Raw genomic sequence first — 13,349 nt, 5'->3', positions numbered from 1 at the left:
TGGAACAAAAAGATTCAAATCTTTCTTTTAGTAGTGGAAGTAAAAGAAATGAAAAAGCACGAAACTATATATTTTTAAATTAAGAAAAAAAAATTCAATAAGTATTTTTCTTTTCTTAGTGTGAGCCAACTAACTTATACTTTATAAATTACGATTAACTACAGAGCATATATACCTTTATCTGTCTACTGTGTGATCTTAGTCGTCCAATCGAAATTCAACTTGATATAATTAATAGGGTGGCATTATATATGGAGACGTAATTTTCTGAAGTGGCATGGCCTAGAACCATAGATCTTTTGCCTTGAGATACATAACTGCACATCAATAGTCAAGTCAAGGGGGTATGTCAGAGGGGGGCGTCAAATTATCATTAATCTTCTGTATAATCCTTTCTTTTATTTAAGACTCACACATGAGTTGATGTTTTGTTTATTGAATTTCAATAAGAATAATGATTTTTTGACTCCACCTTAGACATACGCCCCCATCATAGAAGCGTGGATCATTTGCCTTGGGATATGTAAAAATATAAATCTTTTCTTACGTATCCTGAGGCAATTGATTTATGGTTCTATGATGGGGGCGTATGTTAGAGGAGGGACGTTAGATTATCACGATTCTTTCAATAAATATTTTATGTTTGGATCAAAAGAAACGTTTATGCTATCAGTTTCCATGTGTTGGACAGCTGTCCACCAATGACTTTATACATGAAAGAATCTATTTTATTAAATATAAAATATAATTCCTCTCCAAAAAGGGAAATGGGTCTCCTTTCCTCCTCTAACCCAACAAAAATAAATCCTAAGAATCCTTTTAAGCTAAGTATATATTTTTTTAACAATTATGTCCTAAATATCATTTCCCACTCAATTCATTGAATCTAGGAAACAATTCATCTTCTTTTGTGCTCCCTAACACTACAAATCAAAGTACTATCTTTCATCTTTTCAATATTCTTAACTTTGAAAAAATATCTTTAAAAATATTATTTTTAAGCGTTTTGTATTCGAGGAGTCAAAACTAGTCTTGCATTTTGCAAGAGGGTAAAGCTAATATCATCAATTTCTTAGGGGGTTTTACTAAATTATCATCATGAAAACTTGTCGTCATCTTAAAAGTGTTATTCCAAAGGTTTAGGGTTATTTACACAAATCATGTTCTTCCATTTCATTCTGTCTAGGGTCATGTCTTCTGCTCATGTACGAAAAGGGTGATTAAGTATTTGCTCATGCACTATCGAACACCCTTGTTTTAGTGGGTAAGCTAGACATGAATGCACGACACAAAGTTGCATTGTAATACATCAACAAAGCAAACTATGACCCCTGGCGGTTGGCTCAAGGTTAAAACTAGCGAAAGGAGTTTATTCTATATGATTATGTGTTTGAAAGTAGGTGGATTCCTGACTTACTCTACTCGTTGGGAAACTTCTGTGAGGTCGAGGCGTATAACTGTAAGGATTAGTCCTATCCCAAAAAAGGTGTGGAAAAATCCTACGATACCCAAAAATGAAATGAATGCTGGGTCCAAGCTCCTGTTTAATGTCTTATAGTGCCCAAGAATGATTCTAATAGTAGATATGGGTCGATATTCGCCCAAGAGGAGTGCGTGCTTACGCCAACCTAGTTGTGTCAGAATGAGGTTAATTGCTAGGGGGAGCTTCGAGTATAATCTTTATTAACATAATCAAAATCCTAGTTAAGATAATATATTTAAAGAAAAGAATTAAAAAGATTTAAATAAAAAAAAGATGGGGTGGAAGCTTTGTTAAAGAAGAGACGTGTAAATTAGATAGATGGAGATGGATGCTTTTGGATTTTTCTCAACTAATAAGGCAAGGAACTATGGGGAGGTATCTTTTGAGTAGTAATGGCTTGGAATATATATATATATATAATTTTATTTTTGAACTTTAGGAAAAAGTGGGGGAAGTGGAGGGAGAGATTAACTCAAGCCTCAAGAAGATGGGATAACTGAATCTATTAAAGAGAATCATCCAAGGATCAATGCTTTTGAGATTTATGAGAGTAGATGGTGATGGTGCTGATAGTGGGAGACTAAATAGTGCTCCTTTCTTCATTCTTTCTTCCTTCGATAAGGGGAATACTGTGACTCAGTCAAATATACCCAACATTAGTATTCCCCATCCCAACATTCTTTATCCTTATTTGCAACTTAGCATCTAATAAAAAAATGCATAAAAAAAGAGATAATTTTTTGGGAGAAAGACTTTGAAGGATTCTTTATTTAGAATATATACTAAATAGTCCCCTAATAAAAAATACAGATCATTTAAGTCTCACTTAATAAAATATTAATCTATTAAGGATCAATTGAAGATTTTTTAAGAAAAATACATGCAATATCCTTTTAACAACTTTATAAAGTGTTTGATTTAAAAATATACCGAATCAAATACAAAACTTGACCAATTTATTTAGTTATCAGTATTTTTGTAAAAAAAATAAAAATAATAAAACTTTTATTTATTAAAAGTTATTCATAAAGTGTAATGATTTTCTGACACCCCTCTCTGACATATGCCTCCATCACAGAACCATAGACCATTTGCATCGAGATACACATAACAATAAATCTTTTTCTTATGTATCCCAAGACAGATGATCAATAATTCTATGATGGGGGTGTATGTCGGAGAGGGATGTCATATTATTATGACTCGTTCATAAATTCAATATAATTTTATTTGACTCATTTGTGTCTATTTGCTAATTTTTTTTAGTTAAATCAATTCGATGAATATTCAAGTCGAGTTTTAAAATTATCTTTTAATTATTTATATATTTTAATAAATCTAATATTCATTGACCAAATAAGTTTGATGATGATTAGATTCATCACCATCATCATCATTGATGCAGCCATCCTTATCATTATCTATGTAATTTAAAGATTACAAGCCTTGGGAAGAGAAAACATGTTTTTTTTTTCATTTAAATCTTTTTTTTAAAATTGATTTATAAGAGATGACGATAGTTAAAAGTCATGTAATTAATTATAAAACATAGGAGTAGTTCAAATATTCTCAAATAATCATGTTTCTTTAAACTTCAAAAAGCATTGTAAGGATAATTATGATATTTTCGCTTCAAAAATCCTTTTTAAACTAATATTTGATCGATTAAGTACTAAAGAGTCCATATTTTTTTAGAAGGGAGTTTTTGGTACATATACTCAAAAAATAAGTCTCTGTAATCATCATCCCTAATTTTTTTTCCTGTCTTGCTTAATATGTGTCGTTGGTGGGGTATTGCATGTACCCAAGGGATTTGGACAAGATATGATTATCTAAGAGGCTAGTTGCCTTGCCCTTGCTGGTTGGGCCTACAGGTCTGGACACTTCCCGTCATAAATAAAAAAAGATATTTAAATTTAAAATATAAAATAATGGGTGTTTGTTTTACCAAAATGTCCCGAGTGATTTGCCAAAATTATTTGCCCAATCATGTTTTAGAAATATGATCGAAAGGGCCATATACCTATTGTGCTGCTTATTTATAAATATCAGGGGTAACGATTTTCATAAAAATAAATACAAAAATGGATGTATGTGATAAGGATTTAAAAAATAATAATAATAATTATTATTATTATTATTATTGGACCACAAATTTTGGCTTTATACATGACCATTTTAGTACTTTCCCTCTAAAGCAATTTTTCCGTGATTTTACAATTTGTTGTACTTTAAAAGATGATTTAGACAATATTCGCCTACGTTTGAGTGAATATTTGAGATACCCATGTTCTCTATCGGATCGCACCCCTTGACCTCGGTTTATTTAGAAAGACTAATAGCATTGCTATTCATCCTCATCTCCTATCCATGGTCTTCAACTTCTTGTGAAAAGCTCTTGATTTTTTTTTTTTTTTTTAATTTCTTTTAATTCTACTCAAAAATCCATTTCCTTATATTCCCGGGTTTGAGTGGGAAAAATCCAAGGTTTTTAGCTTAAGGTTGAAGGTATCTCAAATATTCACTAGAACATCGAGGGTTGGTAGTCTAAATCACCTTATTTTAAAATATTCTTTCTAAAGTTGTGATGAATTGGCACTCTTTTTACAAATGCTCTTTGTACGATCTTATCACAGAATCATAAATCATTTGCTTCGGGATACACAAGAAAAATATTTATAATTCTATAATTGCCAGGTTATGGAGCGTCTGAAAAAAGAACGTCAAATTATTAGTAGTCTTTTTTTTTTTTTTTTTGGTAATCTAACGAGTATCACATGTTACAACACTTAAGTAGCTATATTTATGTGGAGGGACATGTAGAGACTCGAAGTCACAACCTAGAGAACAAATCCAGTCGCTCCTTACTCTCTCAACTAACCCCCCCGGTGGGTAGTAGTCTTTTTTATAATACTTAAATAGAAATAATATGAGAAGAGTAGAAGTATGTTTTCTTAGTTTTTAAAACAATTATTTTATTTATTTTGTGAAAAATATAATTTATTCTTTAAAAATGAATAATACTCAGTACTTATAAAATATTTCATCTTCTAGAATACAAATTGATAACATTTAAAAATAAATAAAAATCAGCAAAAGGAGATGAAGATGTTGAAAAGATACTTCCAGCTGTCTCTCTGTGACAGGTCAAGGATAATAATGCCAGAAAAAAGTAGCAAAATTTTACAGATTTTAATAGTTTTGGGTTCAAGTTTTAGCTCCGGACCCACCAATTTGTTTTGGGTTCAACAACAGGTCCACTACTATTAAAGCCCAATAAAGAATGGTCCGGCCCATTTGCATCATAATATCAATCACATTATTTTGAACCTTATTTAACATTGATATGCCATAGAACACATAAAAAATTCGTTATAATGTAAGAGTAATTGCAACAACATGCTTTATTGTTTATTCCCTCACAAAGGATCTGCTACACTGCCCAGCACTCCAACCAGTGAAGATGGGCAGTGAGAGATTCTCCACATTAGGTACCAAATATGAAGTACAAATGCTTTTTCTTTTTTTTTTTTCAAGAAAAAAGAAAAGGAATCAAAATAAAATAAAGAAGATAAATTGGTGTTGGCCACAAAAACCTCTAATCCCATTAAGATCAAATGGACACATTAGCAACTAGTTCTCTTTCTCATGGGTTTTTTCTATCAATCAACTTTGCCTTCTTCGTCACACTTTGGAGAGCAATTTGTTGTTGTACGATTCCTTGGCCAACTTTTCTTTCACTTTGGTCATTTATACTTGAACGAGACTAATGGTGTGTTTGTTACAGATTCCAACTTGTGCTTCAGGATTCCTTGTCTAGGATAAACAAAAGCTCATAGTTTGGAAAGTTGTGTTCAAGAGAATCTTGTTTGTTATAGAAGCTAGCGAAAAAGTAATAAAGAGAGATCGAATTGATTATGTTGTTTAATCGATGAAATCGATGTTGGTTTCTCCCGCAAAAGCAACCCCAATAAGGCTTCTCAAAAACATGCTTTTTTGACCTTTTCAACTCAGAAAGTCGTTGTAAAAACCCGTAACAAACAGTGCCTAAGTGCTCTAAGCTAACCTTTTGTGTTTCTGAACTAACTTGGCACATTTTCGATCCAATTGATTAGTTGACGTCATGATTTTCTAGGTTCATTTAGCAAGTTGATTCCATGGAGTTTTAGGGCCGTCGCCTTGACATCCAATTTAGTTGAGTTGACATAGCCAAGTTTTAAGTCAATTGAATGAGTTTTAAAACTATGATAATGTATAACTATCAACTTCATGTTATGCTAAAGTGGAACCATAGTGATAAAATTCTCCATATTTTTTTCTTTTAAAAAATCATGATTTTTTCTATTAGCGTTTAAATCTTGACTTATTCCTAATGCTTTGAAAATTAAATTTTTTTTTAATATTACTTTTAATTTTGATTTTATATTTAACATATGAAGTATACATTTGTAAAGTATCCATAAGAAATAGGACATAATTATTTTTCCCAACTTTGTCAATTTTTGTCTAATTTTTTAGAGTGGCCCATTTGCATGCACTGAACTGTCTCATTTCACCTACTTGTTTGTTATATCCACCTTAACTTTAAAATATCCCTTTACATACACCTAATAAGCTATTTGAACCTCTATTGCTTATTGCACACATGCACCTAAAGGTATCGAACCATCTCTCTCTCTCTCTCTCTCTCTCTCTCTCTCTCTCTTCTCTCTCTCTCATTTCTTCTTCAACTTTGCATCTTGAAAGATTTTAATAAGAGTTTTAAGCTTTGATCTTACTTATTTTTCTTAGCCTAATATTATCAATTGAATTGAATCCGTTTATATGAGAAAGTTTTGTTCAGTAGGTACCTACCAAATTTGTTTAGTAAGATTTGATATTAGGTAGGTACCTCTCGAATTTTCTCAAACAAATTTAATTTAAACCTATTGAATATAATTGTCAAAAAATCTTCGATTCAAAATCTTCGTTTTGAGATTTGAGTAGTGATTTCTTTCCATCTTCCTCGATGATTAAATTCAAAAAAAAAAAAAAAAAAAAAATCCAAAGAAATAAGATAACTTGGAAAAAAAAAAACTTAAAACCTAATCTTCATTGATTCAACCTCTCACAAAATTCAAAAGAAGATGAGTAATAATAATAATAAGAAGAAGAAGAGGAGGAGGAAGAAAGGAAGGAAGAAGAAGAAGTGGGTTTTGGATTTTTTATTCGATAAGTGATGGTGTATACAACTAGCAAAAACGCAAGGGTACAATGATAATTTTCTTTTTCACAAAAATCACTTAAAAATCACTTAAGTAGGTGCAATGAGCCATTTCGATGTGTGCAAATAGACCCACCCAATTTTTTATTCATCGAATTTTCCCGAATCCCAAATTTGTCACTATGAGTGAAACCCACTTGTTGTCAGTGGGCCCATTTCACTATAAATGTCTGCAACATGTATAGCACAATAACATATTCAATCAATTTTTATTTATTTATTTTTTTTTTAAAAATTTTCCATTGAAGGTCCTTCAAGATTCTGAATGGATGTGATATTGATGCAAGTCAACTTGTCGGTCTGTCTAATAAGAAAACTATTGTTTTGTTTCAATTATATTTTGTTCTAAATAATTATAAATTTCTAATCTTATCAAATAAGGCAAGAGGGATGTTGTGGCATGTGATGAGCCCTAACAAAACTACCAATCCACATGGGAGGGCCGAAATCTGTCCCTATGTAACTCTTTTAAGTCTTCAAGTTAAACCTTTTATATCTGGAAATGATAATCCACATTTCCAAGTAACTTGGAACCCAGTCAAAATCAACTATTTCGAATCTCGATACTACTTTGTATAAATTATAACTAATTTGATTGTCAAAGTGTAATTGGGAGTCCACCAGAAGTAGTAGAGTAACAATTGGCTTGGGATTTACGTTCGGTGGATTGAATCGGATCAAAAGTTTGTGGGTTCGATTCAGATTGAATTATAGGGAGATTAGTTAAAATGATTTCAGCCAATTAGGCTTGAGCCGAATGGGGGTTTCTTTTTGGGCCTTAATGTCAAGATTGGGCTCATCTTGAACCAATGGATTTTGGGCTTAGCTCTAGTACTCATAAACCATGATGGTGGACTCTTTTCTTAACTGGGTATTTATGGGACAACCAAAGGTGAGACAGAATTGGGCGAGCCCACTAGTCATGAGAGTACGTACTTGACATACAAAATAAACTTAATTTAGGCTAGCCAAGATTGACTTCTTGAAACATTGGTCCCAACTCCCAATGGTAGGGCTGTCAATGGATCAGATCGAACCCGAAATCTAATTAGTTTCGATTCGATAACTATAAGAGTAACTCCAATGCACCTGGGCTCTAGCTCTATATCGTCTCCCAATTATAATTTTACAGAGCCAGAGTCATCCAAAATCACTCCAAACGCACTCGGGTTGGAACTTGCTACTTAGAAATATTATGGAAAAAAAACAGAAAATCAGATAGGCAAAAGAAGAGAGTGAGTTTCTCTCTCTCTCTCTCTCACTCTCTATCTAATTGTTGACGGTAAAAAATGAGACGATTGTGAAACATTTTAGTGTAGCTGAATTTGTGAAGAGTCATTTCGACTCTACAGTTGGAGTGAAGATCACTTGAATAGGCAAAATTCCAGTAAGGACGCTATAAGAATATGATTTGACAAGTAATTGGATTGCTTATGGATTGAACATCTCCTGATCCAATAATGTAATTGACATACATAAATGGCGTAAATTATGATTTATTGTATTTTACACATATTTTAATTAAATGGAATCAATTTTAAAAAACAAATGTTTTTGGATGGGATCGATCGGATATGGAATAATTCATATCATATCGGATTAGGTGTGGAGTTAAATGGCAGATCCTGGGTCCGGAAATAATAAATTCTTATCGAACGATCCAAACACGATACATTGACATCCTCGTATATTGATGGAGCTTATGGGTTTTGCTTCATGTTGCATGAATCAATCAAATAATCATAAATTAAGAGATTATGGTAACTTTGAATCAAATCCGTTCACTTATTTACCCCATTTGATGGAAGATATTAACAAGCCCAGTAACACACGTACCACCTTTATTAAGGCTTTAAGTGGTGATATTGATGTATTATATGACCAGAATTGATTTTATATGTGGGGCCCTTTATTCATAATCCTCAAATGATTTCTCATAGTTTGAAAATCTTTTATATGTCCGATTAGGGGGGACCAAATGAACCAGGGCCGGAACCAAGGCATATGGGACCTTCCCCCAAGCACGTGCAATGCCTGCACATCACACACACTACTTAAGTGAGGGAACACCCTCGCGGGTGTACCTAAGGAAATATTGCTTATATTAGGTATCGAACGCACAACCTATGAATTCTCACCACTTATTTGATTCACAATTGCCATTGAGCCACCCCCTCGGATTCATAGTTTGGAAATCTATTTATTAATTCGCTGTCACTCCCACTACCAAAAAATATAAACAATTTCTCTTGAAACTATTTGGGATTTTTTTTTTTTTTTCAAAAGAAATAATAAATTCTAAAAAATCTATTTTTCTGCATGATCATTCATCACATTCTTGAAAATTTGGTTCAAAATTAAAAAATCCAGACTACCGTTCAATCCACTTAAATCCCATGATTTTATAGACTATAAAGAGTAAATATAAAGAATAGACTAATTCTTTATTATTTGATAAGGTGAACGACTTAAACCTTCGGGAGGTTAGTTTTAGGTAGGATTGGCAATGGGTTAGATAATATCCGCTTACCCGACTCATCCTACCAAGTTATTTGAGTATGGGTACAAAGTTTTATCGAATATTTTTAGGGTTGGATATGAATATGCGTCCTATCGCATATATATATCCAATCCAAATATCTGTTTATCCGAGTTTAATACGATAAATTCAAAATAAAATATATGTATAACTCAAAATTAAGATTTTTCCATCATCTTCGTTATGAGGTATATAAATCCAACTTGGATATCCGCTTAAAATTTTGATACAAGTCAGATACGGATATCATTCAAAAAAAGTGAATAAATAGTCAGATATGAATCTCTTTGTTATATATGGGCAAAAAATCAAATATGGATAACCAGATATAAAGTTGGATAAAACATGGAAATAACTTCATTCGACCGACACAAAAAAAAGTGAATAAATAGTCGGATAACCAGATATAAAGTTGATTAAAAACATGGAAATAACTTCTTTCAACCGACACCCAACCCATTGCCAGCCCCACCTATAGGGTAAAATAGAAAATAAAATGTGAATTTTAATAAAAGATTGGTTTATTTGTGACTCCTTTTTATCCAAACCTGAAACGTACGTACACTTGTAAGGTTCTAATTCACGCATAGTAATCTCGTGATAGTTTGGTCAAAAAACAACACATGGATTTTGTTTTACTGCCCCGTCAAAGTCAAAATCAAAATCAAATCCAATTCGACTAGGACTTTTCATTAATTTCTACACAATTTTCACCATTAGAACTTCAATTTGGTCACGAGTACAAATAAATCCTTCCCTATAAATATATCTTTTTTTCTCTTTTTTTTTATTCGATTCTTCTCATTCTCATTCTCATTTAAAATTCAAAATTTCCAGAAACAAGAACAAAGATGGTTAACTCCAACACAGTTCGAACTATCATCGGCATCATCGGTATGTTCTTCAAATAATACTTCTTATTCATTTTTGGTAGAAAGTATAAAAAATGGAATTTTAAACTGATATTTCGATTGAATTTTGTTTGATTGTAGGAAATGTGATATCCTTCGGGTTATTTGCCTCACCCATGTAAGTTTTTTAGGTGAATTACCATTTCGCGAGTTGAATTTGAAGAATTTACGATTCTAGCTCACTGTTCATTTTAATTACCTAAACGTGAACCATAACGAATACGGAGGTTTTAAACGTGAAATTGTCACTTTAAAACCTCCGAATTTACTACCGTTCACATTTTGATAATAAAATGAATAGTGAGCTGGAATCGTAAATTCTTCAAAAATTGATCACTTTTTCGTAAATATCATATTCCAAGTTTATTTTTCTCTCTTTCTCACTCAATTATCAAGAAAATTGAAGATTTCAACTCTTTTATATGGATTTGATATAACTATTAATAGATATAAAAAAAGAAGAAGAAAAAAAGCTTAGTAATTTATATTATATGGTAATTGATTTAATAATCAAGATTTTCATTTTAACGAATTGTAGGCCGACGTTTTACAAAATCATAAAGAAAGGTGCAGTGGAGGAATTCTCTCCAAACCCTTACTTGGCAACGATAATGAATTGTTTGTTATGGGTATTTTATGGTCTCCCATTTGTCCATCCGAATAGTATTTTGGTTCTCACCATCAACGCCGTGGGTCTCTTTCTTGAGCTCTGCTACATCGCGATCTACCTCTTTTATGCCAACAAGAAACAAAGAGTATGTCTCTTCTTCTTATTTTGATTGATTTTTTTTTAAACACATTGTTTGATGCAGTTAAACATGTAAAACACATTGATTTTACGTGGTTCGATCTCTCATCCTTCACAAACCTTATGTATGTTCAAAATATCTCAAGCAATTTTCTCACTTGTTTAATTTGTTTTTTTTTTCAGTTGTGGGTACTGAAAGTTTTGGCAGTTGAAGCTGTATTCTATGGCCTTGTAATTGGTCTTACACTTGGACTTGCCCACACCCATGATAAGAGATCTCTGATTGTAGGCATTCTCTGTGTCATCTTTGGCATTTGTATGTATGGTATGCCGCTAGACGTAATGGTATGTCATTGATGATTTTAATTCAATATTGATACGCATTTATTTAAGAGTAATGCTGAAGTGACCTCAAAGATTGACCTCATTTCGCACTTTACTGACGTGGAGGTATGTATGAATCATAGATGTTTTTCAGCGAGATATGAATAAAAAGCATCTATGATTATGTGTGCTCCTCCATGTCAAGAAAGTGCGAAATGAGGTCACTTTAGCACGACTCTTTATTTAATTATAATTATACATATTTATGTATTTTTCATGTTTTATTTATTTATTTTGTAATATTTTGCATGTGTAGAGATTGGTTATTAGAACGAAGAGTGTGGAATACATGCCTTTCCTTCTTTCATTAGCCAACTTCCTCAATGGTGGCATCTGGTCAGCCTATGCACTCCTCCCCGTCGACCTCTTCATCTTGGTAAGTCTATAGAAAGTAAATAAATTAAGGTCAACAACAAATCAAAATTATCGTTTTAAAATATGTGGATTTCTCGACCCAGTACGGTGTCCCATTCATATACATAGAAACAATGTCTACATGGCACATTTGATCGGAGAATAAATGCATTGGGCTGTGAGTGCGGCTTGGTTAGGAGCCCAAGGTGTTTTAAACTCCAATTAGCGTGTTGCACGCGTAGACACCGTTCCTATAGGACACCTTACAGCAGGGGTGGAGTCAGGATTTTGCTCATGTGGGGGCAACCAAGGGTAGAAAAAAAATTGTGGGGACAATTAAGAGTGAAAAAAATAGTTGTGGAGAAAATTTTGTGGGTTTGAGGGGGCAATAGTGGTAAATTTTTTTACCCGCCGTTAAAATCTGTCTATAACACATTTATTCATAGAATTTGAAAACTCTTGTGGGGCAAGTGCCCCCACTCTAAATCCACCCCTGCCTTACAGGATCTGTAATCAATCACTCTTTTTTTTTTTTAAATACACATCATGCTATTGGTTCATCAGCCTTGCACATAAATTTTGAAACGAGTTTCGATCTAGAAGTGTTCAGTTCGATGTCTATGGCATTGCGGTTGGATTTAACACACATGGGGCTATGTGCACAGCTTGTTTTTGAGTCCAATGTATTTTAAACACTAATTAAACAACTTTGCCTTCTCATTCGCTTTCGTTGTTTGATAAAATACAGATTGATCTTTCTATATTTGGTTAATTTTTTCATTTCTTTTATGAGATCAATAGGCATATATGCACCATAGAAGAAAGTTAAAGTAACAATTAATTTGCATTTTTGTAGATAAGTAACGGTACAGGAGCATTGCTTGGTGCAGCACAACTGATACTCTACTTGACCTACTTCAAGTCGACTCCTCCGAAAATAGATGACACGAAGCCAACTCCAGAAATAGATGACCCAAGGCCGAAAGAGTTGGAGCTCGCACATGCTGTTTGACCATACAACTGATACTTCGTGCTTTTAGGGAGCTTACTCCATAAGCATAGTCAATTAAACTATGCAAATTTGTTGTTTTTATGTAGATTGATGTGTTTTAAGTAAAAGTTGGTGTGTTAATAGAAGCTTTTGTAAAATATTAGTTCTATAAAGCTTAATCTCTTTGTTCTACTGTGAAATAATGGGGATTAGGAGAAAGTGGATTCTATTAAAACTTGAATTATAATGTCACTAAATTATAAAATAGGTTTTTAAATAAAAGAGGGGGACAGAGAAGAGACCTTGATCATCACCTTTATAAAAAAAAAGTCTTGGACCATTTTAAGGATAAAGAGAATGTACCACAATAAAAGATTTTACATCTGAATGGGAACTGTTTGGTAGTTTTAAAATGAGTTGTAATGGAGTGAGTGCGAAATTCATTGCTTTTCACATTGTGTTGACGTAGAGGTGTGCACAGAGCCATAGACATTTTTCTCTCGTATTTCAATAAAAAGCATCTATAGTTCTGTACATACAGTGTGAAAGATAGTGAATTTCGTAGTTACTTAGGCAATTTCCTTTTAAAATTCATGGTTTTAAACTTGAAGACTAGATGCCACACTCTAAAAAACGTTCGAATGAGATTTTCCATGGGACTTACTTGTCAACTCAT

General features: G+C 32.7%; 1 protein-coding gene across 1 annotated transcript; it reads left to right on the top strand.

Moving 5' to 3' along the window:
• The first annotated feature begins 10,068 nt into the window (after window positions 1-10,068).
• LOC147394854 (bidirectional sugar transporter SWEET5-like) lies at window positions 10,069-12,837 on the top strand. Its single transcript, XM_086454114.1, has 6 exons — window positions 10,069-10,179; window positions 10,278-10,314; window positions 10,735-10,951; window positions 11,128-11,289; window positions 11,585-11,704; window positions 12,539-12,837. The coding sequence occupies exons 1-6, from the start codon at window positions 10,137-10,139 to the stop codon at window positions 12,692-12,694; spliced, it is 735 nt and encodes a 244-aa protein (XP_086310240.1). The 5' UTR covers window positions 10,069-10,136; the 3' UTR covers window positions 12,695-12,837.
• Window positions 12,838-13,349: the final 512 nt, after the last annotated feature.

The sequence above is a fragment of the Akebia trifoliata genome, chromosome 9 (assembly GCF_017979445.1).
Source record: "Akebia trifoliata isolate Shusen 1 chromosome 9, ASM1797944v1, whole genome shotgun sequence".
Taxonomy (NCBI): domain Eukaryota; kingdom Viridiplantae; phylum Streptophyta; class Magnoliopsida; order Ranunculales; family Lardizabalaceae; genus Akebia; species Akebia trifoliata.
The sequence above is the reverse complement of the archived record's forward strand: the minus strand, read 5'-3'. Positions and strand labels throughout refer to the sequence as shown.

Bases quoted from the DNA above. Each gene is read 5' to 3' on its own strand.
- LOC147394854 (XM_086454114.1), top strand. From the start codon at position 10,137: ATGGTTAACTCCAACACAGTTCGAACTATCATCGGCATCATCG. The intron at 11,290-11,584 runs GTATGTCATTGA...TTGCATGTGTAG, and splicing joins GTATGCCGCTAGACGTAATG to AGATTGGTTATTAGAACGAA. The intron at 11,705-12,538 runs GTAAGTCTATAG...GCATTTTTGTAG, and splicing joins CCGTCGACCTCTTCATCTTG to ATAAGTAACGGTACAGGAGC.